The 19,218-nt window shown below is 39.1% G+C and overlaps 1 protein-coding gene across 2 annotated transcripts in view; it reads left to right on the top strand.

Annotated features, from left to right (window-relative positions):
* The window catches only part of NOSTRIN (nitric oxide synthase trafficking), an 84,526-nt gene that overhangs the window by 50,679 nt on the left and 14,629 nt on the right, over positions 1 to 19,218 (top strand). For both annotated transcript variants that reach the window (XM_043990821.1, XM_043990820.1), the window contains exons 9-12: positions 6,027 to 6,125; positions 6,231 to 6,356; positions 7,482 to 7,590; positions 9,776 to 9,864. In XM_043990821.1, coding sequence (XP_043846756.1) covers positions 6,027 to 6,125; positions 6,231 to 6,356; positions 7,482 to 7,590; positions 9,776 to 9,864 — 423 coding nt within the window. The remainder of the gene's footprint in view (positions 1 to 6,026; positions 6,126 to 6,230; positions 6,357 to 7,481; positions 7,591 to 9,775; positions 9,865 to 19,218) is intronic.

The raw sequence follows: 19,218 nt of genomic DNA, 5'->3' as shown, positions 1-19,218 counted from the left end.
TCCCCATTTTGTAGATGAGGAAACTGAGGCTGAGAAAGATTAAATGACTTGACCAGGGTCACACAACTAGTATTTGAGGTTGGATTCGAACTCAGGTTTTCCTGACTCCCGGCCCAATGCTCTAGTCCCTGAGCTACTTAACTGTGTACTCCACTGTCTGCAGTAGACCTCAGACCATTATACACCTGCCCCTAACCCCATCCCACAAATGAGCTGCAGATTAGGGAAATAAATGGGGAGTAAAACACAACTTTGATTTTTCTCTCCCTTCATTTGCTTGTCCCACTAGGCCATTGCCTCCACTTTTCTAGTTATTTTTCTATAATGCAAGTGTTGTTTCTCTTGGCCACCTAGAACTTTTTGCAATCAAAACAATGAGGCAGCTTTTAAAAATACCTATATATGTAAGAATGTATAAGCTTAGTATCCCCTGCATCAGTGGTTGGACCATAAAAACATGGAATCTGGCAAAACCACATTATCCAGGGCAGTTATTTCCTTAGATACCATTAATCAATCAATCAATCAATCAATCAATCAATCAACTCACTAGTTAATTTATTTGTTTGTTTGTCTACTTATTTGTTTATTCATTCATTCATTCATTCATTCTATTTATCTGTTTTTTGTTTGTTTATTTGTTTTGGTGGGGCAATGAGGGTTAAGGGTCACATGCTAGTAAGAGTCAAATGTCTGAGGAGGGATTTGAACTCAGGTCCTCCTGAATCTAGGGCTGGTGCTTTATGCACTGTACCACCTAGTTGCCCAGACAGCATGTCATAAATTGGGCAAGCAGAAGAAATCCTTTGCCACATTATATTTATGTTTAATTACAAAGTCTTAATGGTATGATTCTGAAATGATGTTGGTCCAGACAACCTATGATTTCGAAGGTACCTTCCAGCTCAAAGTCCTATAATTTCCTAGTCAGAGATGTTATATGTAGGAAGTATGTCTATATTTGATAGACTCCCCTTGAAAAAGAAATATATACACACATATATGTATACCCATGTACATACATGGGTATGTATTGTGCGATATATCATACACATATGTGTATGTAGATATGTAGATATATCTACACACATTTTCATACACCTATATAGGTATATATGTAGATATATATCTACACACATATTCATACACACATATATATGTGTTTGTGTGTGTACATATATCTATATCTATATCTATATCTATATCTATATCTATATCTATATCTATATCTATATCTATATCTATATCTATATCTATATCTATATCTATATCTATATCTATATCTATATCTATATCTATATCCATATCCATATCTATATCTATATCTATCTCACATTCTTCTGTGACCTAAAACTACTAGGCAGCATGGTATAATGGAAAGTTGGATTTAGAGTAAGAGGACCTGGGTTCAAATTCTAGGTTGGTTATTTCTGACTTGTGTACCTTCGAGCAAGTCACTATGAAATGAAAGAGTTATATTAGATGATCTCTAAGACCTCTAGAGGCAGCTAGGTAGTACAGTGGGTAGAACACTGGGCCTAGAGTCAAGGAAGACCTGAGTTCAAATTCAATTTCTGAAACTTCCTACCTGTGCAACCTTAGTCAAGTCACTTAACTTCTGTTTGCCACAGGAGAAGGAAATAGCAAATCACTTCAGTATGTAAACCACTCTAGTATCTTTGTCATGACTGAACAACAAGATCTCTATAGCACTTACTCTATGATCCTATCATCTCTAGTCTTGTTATCCTAAGTGAGTCTGATCCCAGATACTTCATCTGAGTAACAGAAAAGCACACAAAGAAGTGAATGGTGCTTAAGACGTTTCTGGAAACAATCATTTGGACCACAGAATTTGGATTCTGCGTCTTATAGGAAACACACAGCTCCCTCCTCTGAAATTGCATTGCTAATTCAACATTGATAGTGGTTCACTCTTTCAAAGAGGGTTCTTGGCTCCAAATTTCAATTTATATTTTATTTGGCACAGATGTTTACATTAGCCCTTTAGGACAGGTAGGTGGTCCTAAGTTATCACAGTTTTCTCTCTCTCTCTCTCTCTCTCTCAGATCAGATTTCTTTTATTGTCCCAAATTTAAATACTTTCCCAGATGTATATAATATATTTATAATATACCCATATAAAAGAACCAAAGGGGGCAGCTAGGTGGTGCAGTGGATAGAGCACCAGCCCTGGATTCAGGAGGACCTGAGTTCAAATCCTGCCTCAGACACTTGACAATTACTAGCTGTGTGACCCTGGTCAAGTCACTTAACCCCAATTGCCTCGCAAAAAAAAAAAAAAAAAAAGAACCAAGGGCCACTGTTCAGAACAGTGCCTGAGGAGCACATACATTTTTAGGTCCTGACATGCTGGAAAGGCTTAGGCTCAGTGATGGAACATATTTCTGTTGTCCAAGGACCAGTTGAGTTCATATATATATATATATATATATATATATATATATATATATATATATATATATGGCATGCAAGCCAGTCACCAGAAGGTTGAACACCATGTAATGAACTTTTCAAGCCACAAAATCATATAGAAACCATCCACCAAGGCACAAAGGAGCTGAAATTTGCATCAATGAAGGGATCAAACAATCAAAGACATATTTATTAAATGCCTACTCTGTACCAAGCATTGTGTTGTGGATATAAGTTACTGTTGTGTTACTCAGTTGTTTCAGTTATGCCTGGTTCTGCAGGACCCCATTTGGGGTTTTCTTGGCAGAGACACAGGAGTGGTTTGCCATTTCCTTCTCCAGCAGGGATATAAGTACAAAGAATAAAATAATCTCTACTCGAAAGGAGTTCACATGCCACTGAGGGAAATAACAAGGGTATACACACACACACACACACATATACACACACACATATACATGCACACATATGTACACACATATAAACACACAATGCATATATACATATACATACATATGTACCTATATTATAAATATGAAGTTAATGCCTTGCATTTAATATCTTAAATGAGATTTTGTTATTGTTTAATTGTTTTGAGTTGTGTTCAACTCTTTGTGATGCCATTTGGGGTTTTCTTGGAAAAGATACTGGAGTGGTTTGGAATTTCCTTCTCCAGCTCATTTTACAGATGAGGAAACCGAGGCAAACAGAGTTAAGTGACTTGCCCAGAGTCACAAAGGCCAGATTTGAATTCAGGTTTTCCTGATTCCAGACCCAATGCTCTAGCCACTGTGCCATCTAGCTGAGATAATATATGTAAAACTCTTTATAAGCCCTAAAGCACTAAATGCCAGCTATTATTTTTAAGTTAATAAATACAAAATCTACATATATAATTAAATAAATACAAGAGATACATAAATACAAAACATAAACACAAAATAGTTGGTGGGGAGAATGCTAATAGTTGGGAGAATTAGGAAAGTCTTCAGGAAGAAGATGGGGAATGAGCTGCATCTTAAAGGAAGAGGACTCCATGAAGTGGAATTAAATATCAAGTGCATTTCAGGCAAGCAAGATAGCCAGGGCAAAGGCATGAAAATGGGAAATGAGAGGTTGAGTGTGAGGAGCAAAGAAAAGATCAGTTTTGGTGGAGGGAGGATTTAAACCCAGGTCGTTGTAGGTCCATGACCATATTCTAACCACTACACCATGCTACCTCTCCCATTAAATTGACCTCAGAAAGCTGAGGATGTATTCTTCCACTTCTCTAGTTTCACATGTTTATGTGAAACTTTTTTCAAAAGGATCATTGCTAAGCAGCTCCTGGTATGGTAAGCCAGAACAACGTGGTCCAACTTTACTAAAGAAATGCCTCATTTCTCAGCAGGGCTAGCCTTCTACAAAACTGTGAGGCTGGAGATTTTGTCTTGTGCACCCTTCCCCTTCTCCCTTCAGTCCTCCCTTTGTCCCCTCTTTGCACATCTTCTCTTGACTTCCAGGAGCTTCCTAAATTCATGAGGCTGCTTGACTTCTCTAAGAGCTTCCCTATGGCATTTCTTCTAGGCCTGTCTTTCCTAAGCACTTCTCGGGCCCTCCTCCATCCTTCACCCTATAAAAAATGCCAGTTGTATGTCTCATCCACTGTCACACTGGAAATCCACTTATTCATCTGATCCACTTTTTCATGCCAAGGTATGAATAATTGATATGGTTTAATTTGTTAAGGACCCAATTTTTTTGTAAAAAACATTTTTATTTATAGTTTGGGGTTCCAATTTTAACCCTCCTTCCTTCCCTCCCCTCATCCCTCCCTGAGGCAGCAAGCAATCAGATAGGGGCTATACATGTACAATTATGTAAAACATTACCATATTTGTCATTTTGTACAAGAAAACTTGATTAAAAGGAAAAACAATGAAAGAAATTGAAAAATACATGCTTCAGTCTGTATCCAATCAATATCAGTTCTTTCTTTGGAGGTGGATAGTATGTTTCATCAATAGTCCTTTGGGATTGTCTTGAATCATTTGTATTTTTGAGAATACTCAAGTCATTCACAGTTCTTCATCAAACAATATTGCCGTCTCTGTGCACAATATTCTCTTAGTTCTGCTCACTTCACTATACAACATTTCATACATGTTATTTCAGGCCTTTCTGAAGTCATCCTGCCTGTCATTTCTTATAGCACAATAATATTTCATCACTATCATGTACCACAGTTTGTTTAGCCATTCCTCAATTGATGGGAATACCTTTGATTTCCAATTCTTAGCCACAACAAAAAGAGCTGCTGTAAATATTTTTGTACAAATAGGTCTTTTTCTCTTTTTTAGGTGGTATTTCTGGATCAAAGGGTATGCACAGTTCTATAGCTCTTTGGGCATAGTTCCAAATATTCTCCAGGATGGTTGGATCTTTTCACAACTTCACTAATAGTGGATTAGTGAAGGACCCATTTTTTTTTTTTAGTGAGGCAATTGGGGGTTAAGTGACTTGCCCAGGGTCACACAGCTAGTAAGTGTTAAGTGTCTGAGGCCGGGTTTGAACTCAGGTACTCCTGAATCCAGGGCTGGTGCTCTATCCACTGCGCCGCGTAGCTGCCCCTGAAGGACCCAATTTTTAACAGAAGACTATTGCCTAATAACTTAAAAGAATATATTTCTCAGTGTGGAAATCTGGTCCTTAGTAATTGTCTTGCTAAAGGAGATATTTTGGGGCTGGAATTTCTTCCCTTCCTACCCCTCAGATTAGCCCTGGGCCCTCAGATACCCTGGACCTACTGCTACCCTGAGTATTAATATTAATCAAATGAGCTGTAACTAGTTTGTAATGATATGAGTGATGACAACAGCACTTTGAAGTTTGCAAAGTACTATGCATATGATATTTCATTTGCTCCTCATAATAACCCTGTGAGGCAAGTATTATTATTCTTATTATCCCTGTTTTATGGATGAGAAAACTGCAGTTAAGTGGCTTACCTGGGTTACACAGAGAGTGTCTCAGGCAGGACTTGAACTGGAGCTGCTTCCAAGTACAGAACTCCATACACTATACCACCTGGCTAAATTCAGGGCCCACATCTTAAATTTCTTGATCTCTTCCAAGTTGTCTTACACAGGGTCTTTCACATAATAGATGCTCAGTAAATATTTACAAGTTGATTGATAAAATGAATTTCACTGCTCCAGGAATGGATCACATGTAATTTCTACTGTATTTCTTTGGATTTATGGAAATTTTGCTTTCTCCATTACTGTTTCTCTCTCTTTTCACCTGTTGCTTTGTGGATCCCAGGCAACACGTGGCAGGTGTCTAATATGCCACTGGACCCAAAGGAACCTGGAAACAGTGCCTGAGGTATACTAATGCTAAAGGCAGAGCTACAGGACAGTCATGGAAGCATTTTCATCCTCTGGGAAATCTCCATTGGATGGGATTTTTGCGATGACCCATTCTGTGGCACTATTGTGATGACTGATTAGTGTTTTCTTTACCCAGAATGCTCCTGGTGTGATGTTACTTTAGCCTGGAATTGTGACTGGCTCATGTCTAACTTAATTATATTTTTTTGTGTTTTTTAGAATGTCCTAGACTTGGAGAAGGAAAGAATCCAACTGTTGTGTAATATCTTAAACCAATATAACCAACATGTTTCCATTTTTGGACAGACTTTGACCACCGTGAGTATTAAAGTTTCTTTGACTCTAGCTATGCTTTCTGACAAAAGGGTAAGAAGCTTTCCACTTCAGTTACCACTGGTATCCTACCTTCTTCTTTTATCACAGTGTCACAGCCAGCTACATTGTGCCATCAGCAAGATTGATATTGAAAAAGATATTAGGACGTTAGTAGAAGAAACTGCAATTTCAACTACAGAGGAAAAATCTGAATTCTTATTAACTGATTACTTTGTAAGTACAGAATTAGAAGAAGCAACATTCACTGGCAAATCTTAATCCGCTCCCTGGTGATTGGGTGATTCTTTTGGGAAAACATATTTGGCTATAAAAGGAAAATGTACTTACAGGTAACAATGCCAATGTCATTAGGTCTCTAGAAAGTAGCAAGGTGGTGTAGTGGATGGTGTGCTGGGCCTGGAGTCAGGAAGACTCATTTTCATGAGTTCAAATCTAGTCTCAGATACTTACAAGCTGTGTGACCCTGGGCAAGTCACTTACCCCTGTTTGCCTCAGTTTCCCCATCTGTAAATGAGCTGGAGAAGGAAATGGCAAACCACTCCAGTATCTCTGCCAAGAAAACCCCAAATGGGGTCAGACAGAGTCTGACACAACTGAAAATGACGGAACAACAAAAATGTGCCTTGTAGACACTGAACTAAACTCTGGAGACACAAAGAAGGATAAAAACAGTCCCTGCCTTCAAGAAGCTCACCTTCTAATGGGGGGGACAACACGCAAACAACTGTGTCCATATAAGATATATATGGGATAAATGGGGAGTAATCTCAGAGAGAAGGAAAGAGCAGTGAAGATGGGCAGGGCCTAATGACCGGAAGGGGTGAGAGTTTAGTAGACCTGAAGAGGACATGAGATTGTAAACATGTCCTGACTCAAACCAGTGTAAGAGTCCCTGACTGCTGCATAAACTTTGACATGAAGTCAGATGCCTCCAGGAACTATGATAAAAAGGAGAGGCTTCAGTGAGAAGATTCTCTGATTTGGTCACTCAGAGAGCGGTCTCTGACCTGGAGCCCCCATGACAGGGGAGGTTGAGGCCTCTACCAACAGAATGATGCATCTATTCTATAACTGACATGAGTAGAGTTAGACTCATTCCCCAAAAGAGAATGTGCTTAGCTAGAAGATGGAAAGTGTGAATAAGGAAAGAGCTGAATATCACTGATATTCATTGTGGAGTAAAGCCAAGGATCATCTTTTATTTATTCTCTTTTTATTTTCTGTAAAATTCAAACCAAACATAGTCAATACAAGTATAATGCAATGGTATGAAAAACGAATCTCATCTCTTTCCCCTTTCCCATCAGGACTGTAATACATTCAATATTTTCTGTACAGGAAGAAGATCCCCAAAATGCGATGGATAAAGAGAGACGGAAGTCTTCAATAAAATCAAAATTGTCAAGACTGCAAAAGGATATTGAAAAAGCCTCAAGAGACAAGGAAGGTTTGTAATTCTCACTTGAAGTAACCCAGTGGGGAAAAGTATTGTGCTGAAAAATGAGGTTTACCATTTTGTTTTAAGCTGGATTGATACTGAGAAAAATCATCTCATCGAAGAACACCTACGAGAAACTCAATTTGTAAAATAAGAAAAGAAGTTTTAAAAAAGAAAGCAGAGAGCAAAAACTGAAGGTGACCTCGTGGTCTATTTATATATTCTACATAACTCTGCTGTTTGTTGTTCTTCATCCTTTATTTTTGAAGAGGATTGATAATATCACAGCGTGATCCTCACTACATACCTCTACTGCCAATTTAAGAGGGGAAGCTTTTTAATTGATTTCTGAAATCAGGTGGGAAATGGGTATTATTTTGTGGCTACTAGGTCTAAAGTTGCTATACAAGGTAACAGGTTTTCAAACTAGGACCTAAGGCACTGTAGAACTCAACCAAATACAATCCTCTGCCTTAAAAAATAAATTGTGTAGGGGCAGCTGGGTGGCGCAGTGGATAAAGCACTGGCCCTGGATTCAGGAGGACCTGAGTTCAAATCCGGCCTCAGACACTTGACACTAGCTGTGTGACCCTGGGCAAGTCACTTAACCCCCATTGCCCCACAAAAAAACAAAAACAAACAAAACCAAAACAAAACAAAAAACAAAAAACAAGTTGTGTGATGCAACCGGACAGAAGTGACTATTTGTGGACAGGGTGTTGCTTGTTATTGAGTAGTTATATTAGCATATAACTTCTTTTGGCTCCTAGATCAACATTTAGCATCATAAAACCATAGAAGTTAGAGTTGGAAGAGACCTTGGAAGACAGTCAGCCCCATCACTCTGTTTTATAGATCAGGAAACTGAGGACTAGTAGTTAATGATTTATTTGGGTCCAGTAACTGATGAGAAGTTTATGACTTAAGTATATTGAGTAGTTTTAATATCCAAGCCAAGCAGTACTGCCAGGATGTTGGGAGCCAACCATACCATATCAGAGTTTTTTTTTTCCTAAAATACAATTTTTTTTTAAAGAATAGTATGGGGGCAGCTAGGTGGTGCAGTAGATAAAGCACTGGCCTTGTATTCAGGAGAACCTGAGTTCAAATCCAGCCTCAGAAACTTGACATTTACTAACTTTGTGACCCTGGGCAAGTCATTTAACCCTTATTGCCCTGCCCAAAAAGTAGTATGGTAAAGGCAGGGAGCAGGAACAGGACTCTAGACTTCAGGCACAAAGAGAGGTCCATCACACAGATCTGCTCCCACTGGACACTGATATTTATCATGGGACAAAGCAGAGACTAGGGAAGGTGGGGTAAGATCTACAAAATCAGTCCCATAGAGATGGATGGAAGGAACTGAAATGGGATACTTCAGAAACTTTATCTGCAGGAGACACAAAGAAAGTAAAGGAACAATTAAGGATTGTAGTTAATAAACATTCATTGTTGCAATAAAGAAGTTATTTTCTTAAAACAGTAACAACAAAATCAACATCTTTGTTCAAAATAACAACAAAAATAAGTGAGCATTTTGCATAGTTCACATGGATAAGCAAATATTTAGAATTCCTCAAACCTCCTAGGTTAAGATCAAAATAAGTCAATAGATTATCAATGTGTAAATGAGGGGGCAGCACAGCAGAGTATGTAGAGGCCTGGCCATGGAATCAGGAAGGCCTAGGTTCAAGCCTGCCTCTGCTACTGTATGAATATGGGCACATCACTTAACCTCTAGTTGCCCAAGCAGCACTCTAAAAATATAAATTATGGATAAGTGGCTTGTCTGAATTGTGGAGGAGGTTCTATACCTGGTGTTCTCTATGCTAATGAAATCATGAATCCAACCTCCCAACCCAAAACAAACAAACAAAGAAAAAAAGGTTGAACTACCGGGCAGCTAGGTGGCACAGTGGATAAAGCACAGGCCCTGGATTCAGGAGGACCTGAGTTCAAATCCAGCCTCAGACACTTGACACTTAACTAGCTGTGTAACCCTGGGCAAGCCACTTAACTCTCATTGCCCCACGGGAAAAAAAAAAGGAAAAGAAAAAGAAAAAGTAACTACAGCTGAGATTTTTAAAAAATTTCCAATTGTTATTATATTATCCCTAAGTACCAGTGGACTCTATGTGTTAGGAGCAGAGTACCACAGGATGTACATTGATGCTATGCGTGGATGTCCTTTCAGGCCTGGAACGAATGATGAAGGTGTATACAGCAAATACCTCCTTCTCTGATGCAAAGACTAGGAAAGAAACTGCAGTGCTAGTGGATGAGGTAAATATTTGCCGAGTACAAGCTCTTTGAGCTTTAATGATTAATATGCTATTTCTGGAATATCTGTTTTTAGTCCATGCAATTTGTGACCGCAGCCTGCCTTTCCATTCAGTTGACAGAGGGAACACATCTGGGATACAAATTCATGGTACATAACCTCAACTGAGCCCTTGCTACCATTCAATCATTCTTCTACTCCACCATTATTGATATGTCTTTACCTTATTCCCCAAAGTGACTGTTTCAAACCATTTCTTATGCCATTCACCAACTAATGATAACCCATTGCTCTCCTGAAGCAATCCATTCTACTTTCCTGTAGGTCTAGTTGTTAGAAGGTATTCCTTACAATAAACCTAAATCTGCCTCTTAGAATATAGTGCTCCTAGTTCTGCCAGTTGGTTGATTCTTTGTGACCCCATTTGGGATTTTCTTGGCAAAGAGACTAGAGTGGTTTACCATTTTCTTTTCTAGCTCATTGTACAGATAAGGAAACTGAGGCAAACAGGATTAAATGAATTGCCCAGGGTCACACAGCTAATAAGTACATGGGTCCAGATTTGAATTCAGGTCTTCCAGACTCCAGGCACAGAACTCTGTCCACTGGGCCACCTAGCTGCCCCCTGAAACCAAGGAGGATAAATCTATTCTCTTTCAAATTGTTGTTTATCCTTTGTTATCAAAGAGGACCAAAGCCTCTCCCTTTCATCAGGGCTCCTGGATGCATCGGACTTGATGTTGAAGTTTATGCAACAGTCAGGGAACACAACAGTGTCCCTCTCACCTTCTAAAGGTCTCTCTCATTAACACTGGTTTGAGTCAGGACATGTTTACAATCTCATGTCCTCTTCAAGTCTGCTAAACTCTCGCCCTCATTATGCTCCACCCATCTTCACTGCTATTTCCTTCTCTTTGAGATTACCCCCTATTTATCCCATATATATCTTATATGGACACAGTCGTTTGCATGTTATCTCCCCCATTAGAAGGTGAAATTCTTGAAGGCAGAGACTGTTTTTACTTTTCTTTGTGTCTTCAGAGTTTAGTTCAGTGTCTACAAGGCACATTTTTGTTGTTGTGTCATTTTCAGTTGTGCCAGACTCTGTCTGGCCCCATTTGGTGTTTTCTTGGCAAAGATACTGGAATAATTTGCCATTTCCTTCTTTAGCTCTTTTTACAGATGAGGAAACTGAAGCAAAAAGGGGTAAGTGAAAATCATATGCTTCAATCTACATTCAGAGTCCATCAGTTATTTCTCTGGATGTGGATAGAATATTCTATCATGAATCCTTTGGAATTATCTTGAAGCTAATCAGTGTTCTTGCTGAAATGTGCCTACAACTCAACACAATGTTCCAGATGTTGTCTTGGACACCATGCCTTTTAATGCTGCCAAAAATCACATTAGATGTCAAATCATATACTTGACTTGTATTAAACTTGGAGTTCTCTAAGATTAGCATACCTTTTTTTTTAGGAAAAAGAAAACACAACCCTCTATGTAGACACATCTCCCCCATCTTATACTTATGATGTTGAAGGTTCCACATGTATTCATGATAAATGTCACCTTTTAGATTTGGCACAACATCTGATTCATTGAGGTCTTTTTGGATCCTTATTCTGTCATGCAATTTGTTAGCTTTTCATCCATGCATTGTATCTTCTCCAGTTCTGATAAGCATGAAATCTCTGTCTTTATACAAGTTGTTGTTGTGTTAAAGGACATGGGGCCAAGCATTAATCCATGGGGCATTCCCCAAATATATAGAGTTCCTTCTAAGTTGACATCAAATCATTAATAATAACTCTTTGGTTCTGTTCATTAATCAAAGTCTAAATTCACCTAATTGTACTATTACTATTATTATTTTTTTTGCAGGGCAATGAGGGTTAAGTGACTTGTCCAGGGTCACACAGCTAGTAAGTGTTAAGTGTCTGGGGCTGGATTTGAACTCAGGTCTTCCTGAATCCAGGGCTGGTGCTTTATCCACTGCACCACCTAGCTGCCCCTAATTATACTATTATTTAGTCTGCATCTCTCCACTTTGTTACATAGCATGAGAAATTTTTTGTTAAATTATTTGCTAAAATCTAGGACAGATAGGTGGTTCAGTGGATAGAATGCCAGACTATCCCTTCTGTGACCTCTTTGAAATCTGCTCTGGCAAAACACAAGACATGTGCCATATTATGCTTACCTTTTTTCCCCCTTTTTATTACAAATTAGTAAGACAGACATTTTGTGCCAGAGGGAAAATTTGAATCCAGATTCTGCAAAACTTTAAAGCTAGTTCTCTCTTCTCTAAGCTACCTGTGCAGCTACTAACATTTAAATAAAATTTTAGTGCAGCTAGGTGGTGCAGTAGATAGAATGCTGGGCTTGAAGTCAAGAAGAATCATCTTCCTGAGTTCAAATCTGCTTTCAGAAACTTACTAGCTGTGTGACCCTGAAGTCTTTTAGCCCTATTTGCCTCAGTTTCCTCATCTGTAAAATGAACTGGAGAAGGAAATGGCAAACCACTCCAGGATCTTTGCCAAGAAAACAAGAAATAGGGGTAATGGAGAGTTGGACATGGCTAAAAAGACTCAACAACAACAAAAGGCAAAATGTATCTACAGGATTTTTTGTATCTACCAGGCTAGTAATTCTGTCCAAAAAAAAGCAATGAGATTTGCCTCACTTGTTTCATTCTTGATAAAATCAAGTTGGATTTTTGTCATCATTTTACTTTACTAGATATGTACTAGCTTATTCTTTAATAATATGTTATAGAGGGGGTAGCTAGGTGGCACAGTGGATAAAGCACTGGCCCTGGATTCAGCAGGACCTGAGTTCAAATCCAGCCCCAGACACTAGACACTTACTAGCTGTGTGACCCTGGGCAAGTCACTTAACCTGCATTTCCCTGAAAAAAAGAAAGAAAAAAATGTTACAGAAATTTGTCAGAAATCAAAGTCCAACATACTGCTTTATAGTTTGTAGACTCTGCCCTCTTCCCTGTTTTGAAGCTGTGAAGTCACTCTCACTTCAGTCCTGTGTTACCATTCCCATCCTACACAATCTTTCAGAGTTCATTAAAGGTGGTTCCTCAATCACATATAATTTTTTCACTACCCTAAGATAGATGTCATCTGGGGCTGGTAACTGGAGTTCAACGAGTGCATTTAGGCACTATTACTTATTTATCTTAGTGACTCCCTTTTAAATATTAATTTTTTCCTTCCTGGGTCAATATCATTTTCTTTGACAGAGAAAACAGACACAAACCAAGATCTGAGCATCTCTACCTTTTGTCCATATCAGGCCATCATTTTCTCTTCCATTACTAGCAAAGGGGTGTGCTGGTAAATGTTGAACAACCTACTACTCCAAAAATGGATGGATGACACACTTTTAAAATTCAATCTGCATCACTTACATTTTCTCCATCACCTTCTTAAGTTTAGACAATCAACAAAATGATAAATCAAGTCCTCATTTGTAGTGTTTGCCAATTTCTGAGGTGTGAATGCTCACACTGAAAATTTAATATTGGCTCTGGAGAGCTGGGGATGAGCTGGCTCCAACACACTCCTATTATTTTTTGTCCCAATACAGTTTAAAGAAAAATAAAAGCCATTTTCATTGCCCTTAGTCTTCCTCATAAGCTTCAGCTCATCTTGAGCTCTAGTGCCTCTGATAACTATTCTTAAAGGATCATGTCATGCTTTTCTAGGTATCACACTAGATAATGCTAGACCTGGAATGAAGAATATCTGCCTCAGACATTTACTAGCTCTATGACCCTGGACAAATCACTTAACCCCTTTTAGCCTCAGTTTCCTCTTCTATAAAATGGGAATAATAATAGCACCTATCTTCCATTATTGTTGGGAGGATCCAATGAAATAATGAATGTGAAGTGCTTTGCCAACCTTAAAGTATTACATAAATGTTAGCTATTGTGGGCAGCTAGGTGGTACAGTGAATAGAATGCTGGGCCAAGAGTCAGGAAGACTCAGATTTCAAATTCAACCTCAGGTACTTACAGGTATGTGACCCTAGGAAAGTCACTTACCCCTGTTTGCCTCAATGTCTTCATCTATAAAATGAGGTAGAGAAGGAAATGGCAAACCACACCAGTATCTTTGCCAGGAAAACCCCAAATGGACTCATGAAGAGTCGGACATGGCTGAACGATATTTTTATTTTGCGTTATCTGCCCTTGTTCCCAACTACTATACATTTCTTTGTAAAATTTAAGTTGGTCAATGAGTTTTTCGCTTATCAACATCATTCTTTTTAGACAATTTCCTCTTCTCTTATTCATCAGAACTGGTTTCTTTATGTCATCAAGATTTCATTCTTGAGAGCTATTTGTAGCTCTTAGACTTCCCTTCAAGAATTTTAACCCATAAGATCCTTCCTATCCTTTCTGTGACCTCTTTGAAATCTGGCTTTCTTTCAAATTCGTAAGATAGAGTGTTCATTTCCTCCCAAAGTTCCCATCGTTTTCTCCTCAGCAACCTCTCTCTCTCTCTCTCTCTCTCTCTCTCTCTCTCTCTCTCTCTCTCTCTCTCTCTCTCTCTCTCTCTTTCTCTCTCTCTCTCTCTCTTTCCCTCCCCCTCCCTCCCTCCCTCTTCCCCCCCATCTCTGTTTCTCTCTCACTCTCACTTTCTATCAAACCAAAAGAACTAAGAATTTCTTGGTTTATCCTAATGGCAGTTGAAGTCATGTGTTAAATTGCTTCCTTCTTTCTTGAATCTTTTCTCTCATAAATTTCAGGGCCTCTGCACTGCTAATCTTCCTTTACCATAGCTACTTCCTTACCTGATGGATAGCCATAGGTATTTTTATCCTCTATCCTTCCTTATTAGTTTAAAGCCCCTTTGATTACATTTGCAAGACTCAAATTCATCCTCCTCAGTCTTTCGTAGCTTTGCTCCATCCCTGGATAAGAGCTCATTATTCTTGTATTTTCAGCTACAGTCCAGAATTCCAAATCTCATTCTCAAAGAGTGCCTTCCTAGCCAACTGCTCCCCTTCATAAATCTAATCTTCTCATCTGACATCCTTGCTTTCAACTGGCACCAGTGAAAAAAACATCAGTTATGTTCCTAAGTTTCTCAGTTTCATGACCAAGACTTCATAATATTTGGCAATGCTTCTAGGTTCCTTCTTGCAAGATGATTCGTGCCCAAATGAATCACTAGAAGTGGTCATTGGGTTTGACAGGAATGGAGAGATTCTCTGTGATACTCTCTATGTATACTTCAGGGAAAAAAAAATAGATCCTCTTTCTCACTCTTCCCTCTGATCACAGAAAAAGAAATATCCCTGCCACAAGTCAAAGCTACTGTTTCTACTTTCTCCTTTCTGCCTCTTCCAGAACCTAGCTCCATCAGCTATCTCAGCTCTCCCATGTATGTGCAATCTCTCCTCTCTACTGGCAATCTATCTGCTAACTACAAACTTGCTCAAATCTCCATAATCCTAAAATTTGAGGTCAAAATCCTGACTCATTTATTCTATTCAACTGCGATCCCATATATGTCCTGTCTTTTTGGTTTTTTAAATTTCCTATACTAATACTAATGGCTCCGCTTCTCATGACCCTCTCCCCACTCCTTTGCAGTTAGGTCCTCACCACTCCATGGAAATTGTTCTGTCACCAATGATCATCAAACTCAATATTGTTGGTTTTTTTATCCTCTTTGACTTCTCTGTAGCTTTGAATTCTGTTGACCACCCAACATTGTCACCCACATTTATGTAGAGCTTTAAGGCTTACAAAATGCTTTATAGTTTGGGAGAGGGATTGTAAATATTATTTCATTTTATCCTCACAAGAATTCCAGAAAGTAGGTCTTATTATTATCATTCCCATTTTGTAGAAGAGGAAACTGAGGCAGACAGAGGGGTAAGTGACTTGTCCAGAGTCACGCAGATGGTAAGTGTAAAGACAGTTTTGAACTCAGGTCTTCCTGACCCTAGGCCCAGTGCTCTATCCACTGTACCCACCTGGCTGCCTCTGCTATATGCTACTTAATTGCTTAGCTTAAGAGACACCATACTGTCCTGGTTTTCCTTATCTCTCCCACCACTTCAGTGTTTTCTTCACTGACTCCCCATAATTTTCCTTGACCCTTATTTTTGCTATGTGTTGCAGTGCATAGAGTCCCAGGTCTAAAGTCAAGAGAAAGTAAATTCAAATTCAGCCTCAGACACTATCTGTGTGACTGTGGGCAAGTCACCTAAACGTGTTTGTGTCAGTTTCCTCATCTGTAAAATGACTTGGAGAAAGAGATGGCAAACCACTCCAGTACTTTGCCAAGAAAATCCCAAATGGGATCACAAAGAATTGGACATGACTGAACAACAACAAACATTTTTTGCCAAGGTCCAAGTTTTGGACCTTCTTTTCTCTATAGACACACTGTAATTTGTCAGTCACGTTTAGAGTCAGTTCTTCACCTACTATGTCTATGTAGATGATATAGCTTGACATTATGGATGTTGTGTTGACCTTGGAGTCAGGAAGATATGAATTCACAATCCTACCTTAGACATTTACAACCTGTGCAATCCTGGGCAAGTTATTTAATCTTTCGGCCCAAGTTTCCTCATATGTAAACCGGGATAAAAATAGCACCTACTTCCCAGGACTATTGTGAGGATCAAATGATATAATATTCACAAAGCACTTTGCAAATGTTAAGTTCTAAGTAAATGTTGGCTATTACTATGACATTAAAATCCATATTTCCATCTTCATCTACCTTCAGAATATTGACACTTGAATTTTTCCTCCACACTGCACCCCTCTAACGCCACATGATAGAGCTCATTCTTATTTCCCATAGGCTCACCCTTCCTTCTGTTCATTATTCCTCTCTGTGGGTGCCACCATTCATTGTTTCTCCCATTTGTTACCTTAGGGTTATCCTAGACTCCCCTTCATCTCTCATATCCCATTATTTCTGCCATTTTGATCCCTGTCACATATGTCCCATCCTTTTCTCTTCTCACTGTTCCCACTCCCACTCCCCTAGAACAAGCCTTTGCCAGCTGCCTGTGTTTTTACAAGTCCTTCCTAACAAGGCATATCCCCTCCGTTTCCTTTTCATGCCTGTCTGTCTTTGTTCAGGTTTTCCTCAATACCTGAAATACTCTCCTTTCCTCTCTCTGCCTTTTGAACTTTTATTTCTCTTCCTACCCACCCAAAACAAATTCTACTTCAAGCAGGAAGCCTTTCTTGATCCCCTGTTTGCACAACCCTACCCTCCCAACACACACACACACACACACACACACACACACCCTACTTTGTCTTATAACTCTCTAATAGGCTTGTCATTCAATATTGCATTTTACAAAACAATCTGTGTCTTATCCCCTTACTAAATGGTAAGTTACTTGAGTCAGTGCTGTATCCTGAAAAGTGTGTGTCACCTAAGGTCAGGAGCTCAGACATTTATAAATGATGTGCCTGTAGGCAAGTCACTTAATCTCTAAGATTCTCAGTCTCTTCTTCTGTAAAATGGGGGTAATTATTCCTGCCCTCACTTACTTTACAAGGTTGTTGTAAGGCAAGCACTCTGTAAACCTTAGAGTGCTAAGTAAATATGAATTGTTATAATCTAGACTATCCCTAGAATAGTGTTCTACAAATACCAGGTGCTTAATAAATGGGATTTTTTTGTGTGTTGTATCTGGTCAGATAGATTTGATTGTAAGTTCCTAGCCAAATCAGTTATCAACATCCTGTGACTTCATATTTGGGCAAGGGGCAGATCTCCTTAGAGAAAGAATAGGCAGCCACCATGTGATGTGAGTTGAGGATCGTGGAAAGGTCCAGATGCCATATAGTTCTTCATAAATACATGACCATACTTGACTTGAACCTGGGATTTCACCAGAGTAGGGAGATGGCAGGTGAGAAAACTCCCTCTACCAAGGCAGACTGGCAGCTCTTCTGCAACTTAGATTCTTAGAGCATTGACTGGGGCATTGGGAAGTTAAATGTCTTATCCAGATTCGACAGCCAATAAGCATAAGAAGCAGCACTTGAAGCCCAGTTTTCTATCCATTCCCCTATGTGACCTCTTCCACATGAATCATTTATGAGGAGATGATGGAATGGAAACTAATTGGAGCTACATTGAGATGTGTTAGTGCTGTGGGAGGCCTGGAGTGTTCCCAGTGATTATAACTTGGTGGGGTTATTCTGGGAAGGAAGGCTTCGTGGGAAAAGGACAGATTTTAGCAGTGTTTCAGATGAGTCCAGCTTCTCTTGGCCCATTTCGCTTGTTTTGCATAATACCTAATGACATCTAATACGACTAAGAGGCCCTGCTGTCGTAGCTGCAGGTTTTTATTGTTTGTGAATCTAAATAAAAGCAGTTTCAATTATTCTATGATGGAATCGGTTAGATATTATGGCTTTAATCCATTTTGCAGAGCTCAAGTATCTCTCAGTGGGGGTGCTATTGCAGGATTAGGATAATTTCAATTCACTCATGCTCAAACCTAATGTGTTTCAGAAAACAAAACAACAACCATCTCTGCACCTTACCCTCTACAATGCAAAATCTAGCACAAGCTGCAATGAAACTTCTTACTAAATTTTTTCTGTACTGCAAAAGTAGACTACAGGTCATTTATTATTGTCGTTCAGTTGCATCTGACTCTTTGTGATCCCATAGGCTTGGTACCTGTATTGACCTTGGGCAAGTCATCTAATCCCCTAATGCAGTTTGTCTTGTTTAGTTTGGTCAGTTTGATTTAATGAATATTTATTGATCATCTAAAATACATAATACTATTTGTTCTAATTTCTGGAGATGGTAATAAAAATGTAAGAAATGAGGTGTTTCCTTTCTTTTGCTCCCTTTGAAACATCAAAAGTTCCCCAGAGTGCTATGAAATTGAAGCCTTAACACTATAAGACCAGCTTTAATAATAATAATACCTAACATTTGCATACCACCTGCTATGAACCAGGTAGGGACTGTGTGTTAGTGCTTTATAAAAGTTATTTCATTTGATCCTCACAACAACAACCGTGAGAGATAGATGCTGTTATTATCCCCATTTTATATATGCAGAAACTGAGGCAAACAGAGGTTAAGTGGCTTGCCCAAGGTCACATAGCTAATAAGTATCTGAAGCTCGATTTGAACTGAGGCATTCCTGACTCCAGGCCTGGCATTGTATTCACCCTGCCACATATCTGCCTTAAGATTCTAACCAGTGGGCAGCTAGATGGCACAGTGGATAGAGCACCGGTCCTGGAGTCAGTAGTACCTGAGTTCAAATCCAGCCTCAGACACTTAACACATACTAGCTGTGTGACCCTGGGCAAGTCACTT

Source organism: Dromiciops gliroides, chromosome 3 (genome assembly GCF_019393635.1).
Source record: "Dromiciops gliroides isolate mDroGli1 chromosome 3, mDroGli1.pri, whole genome shotgun sequence".
NCBI classification, from domain to species: domain Eukaryota; kingdom Metazoa; phylum Chordata; class Mammalia; order Microbiotheria; family Microbiotheriidae; genus Dromiciops; species Dromiciops gliroides.
The sequence above is the reverse complement of the archived record's forward strand: the minus strand, read 5'-3'. Positions and strand labels throughout refer to the sequence as shown.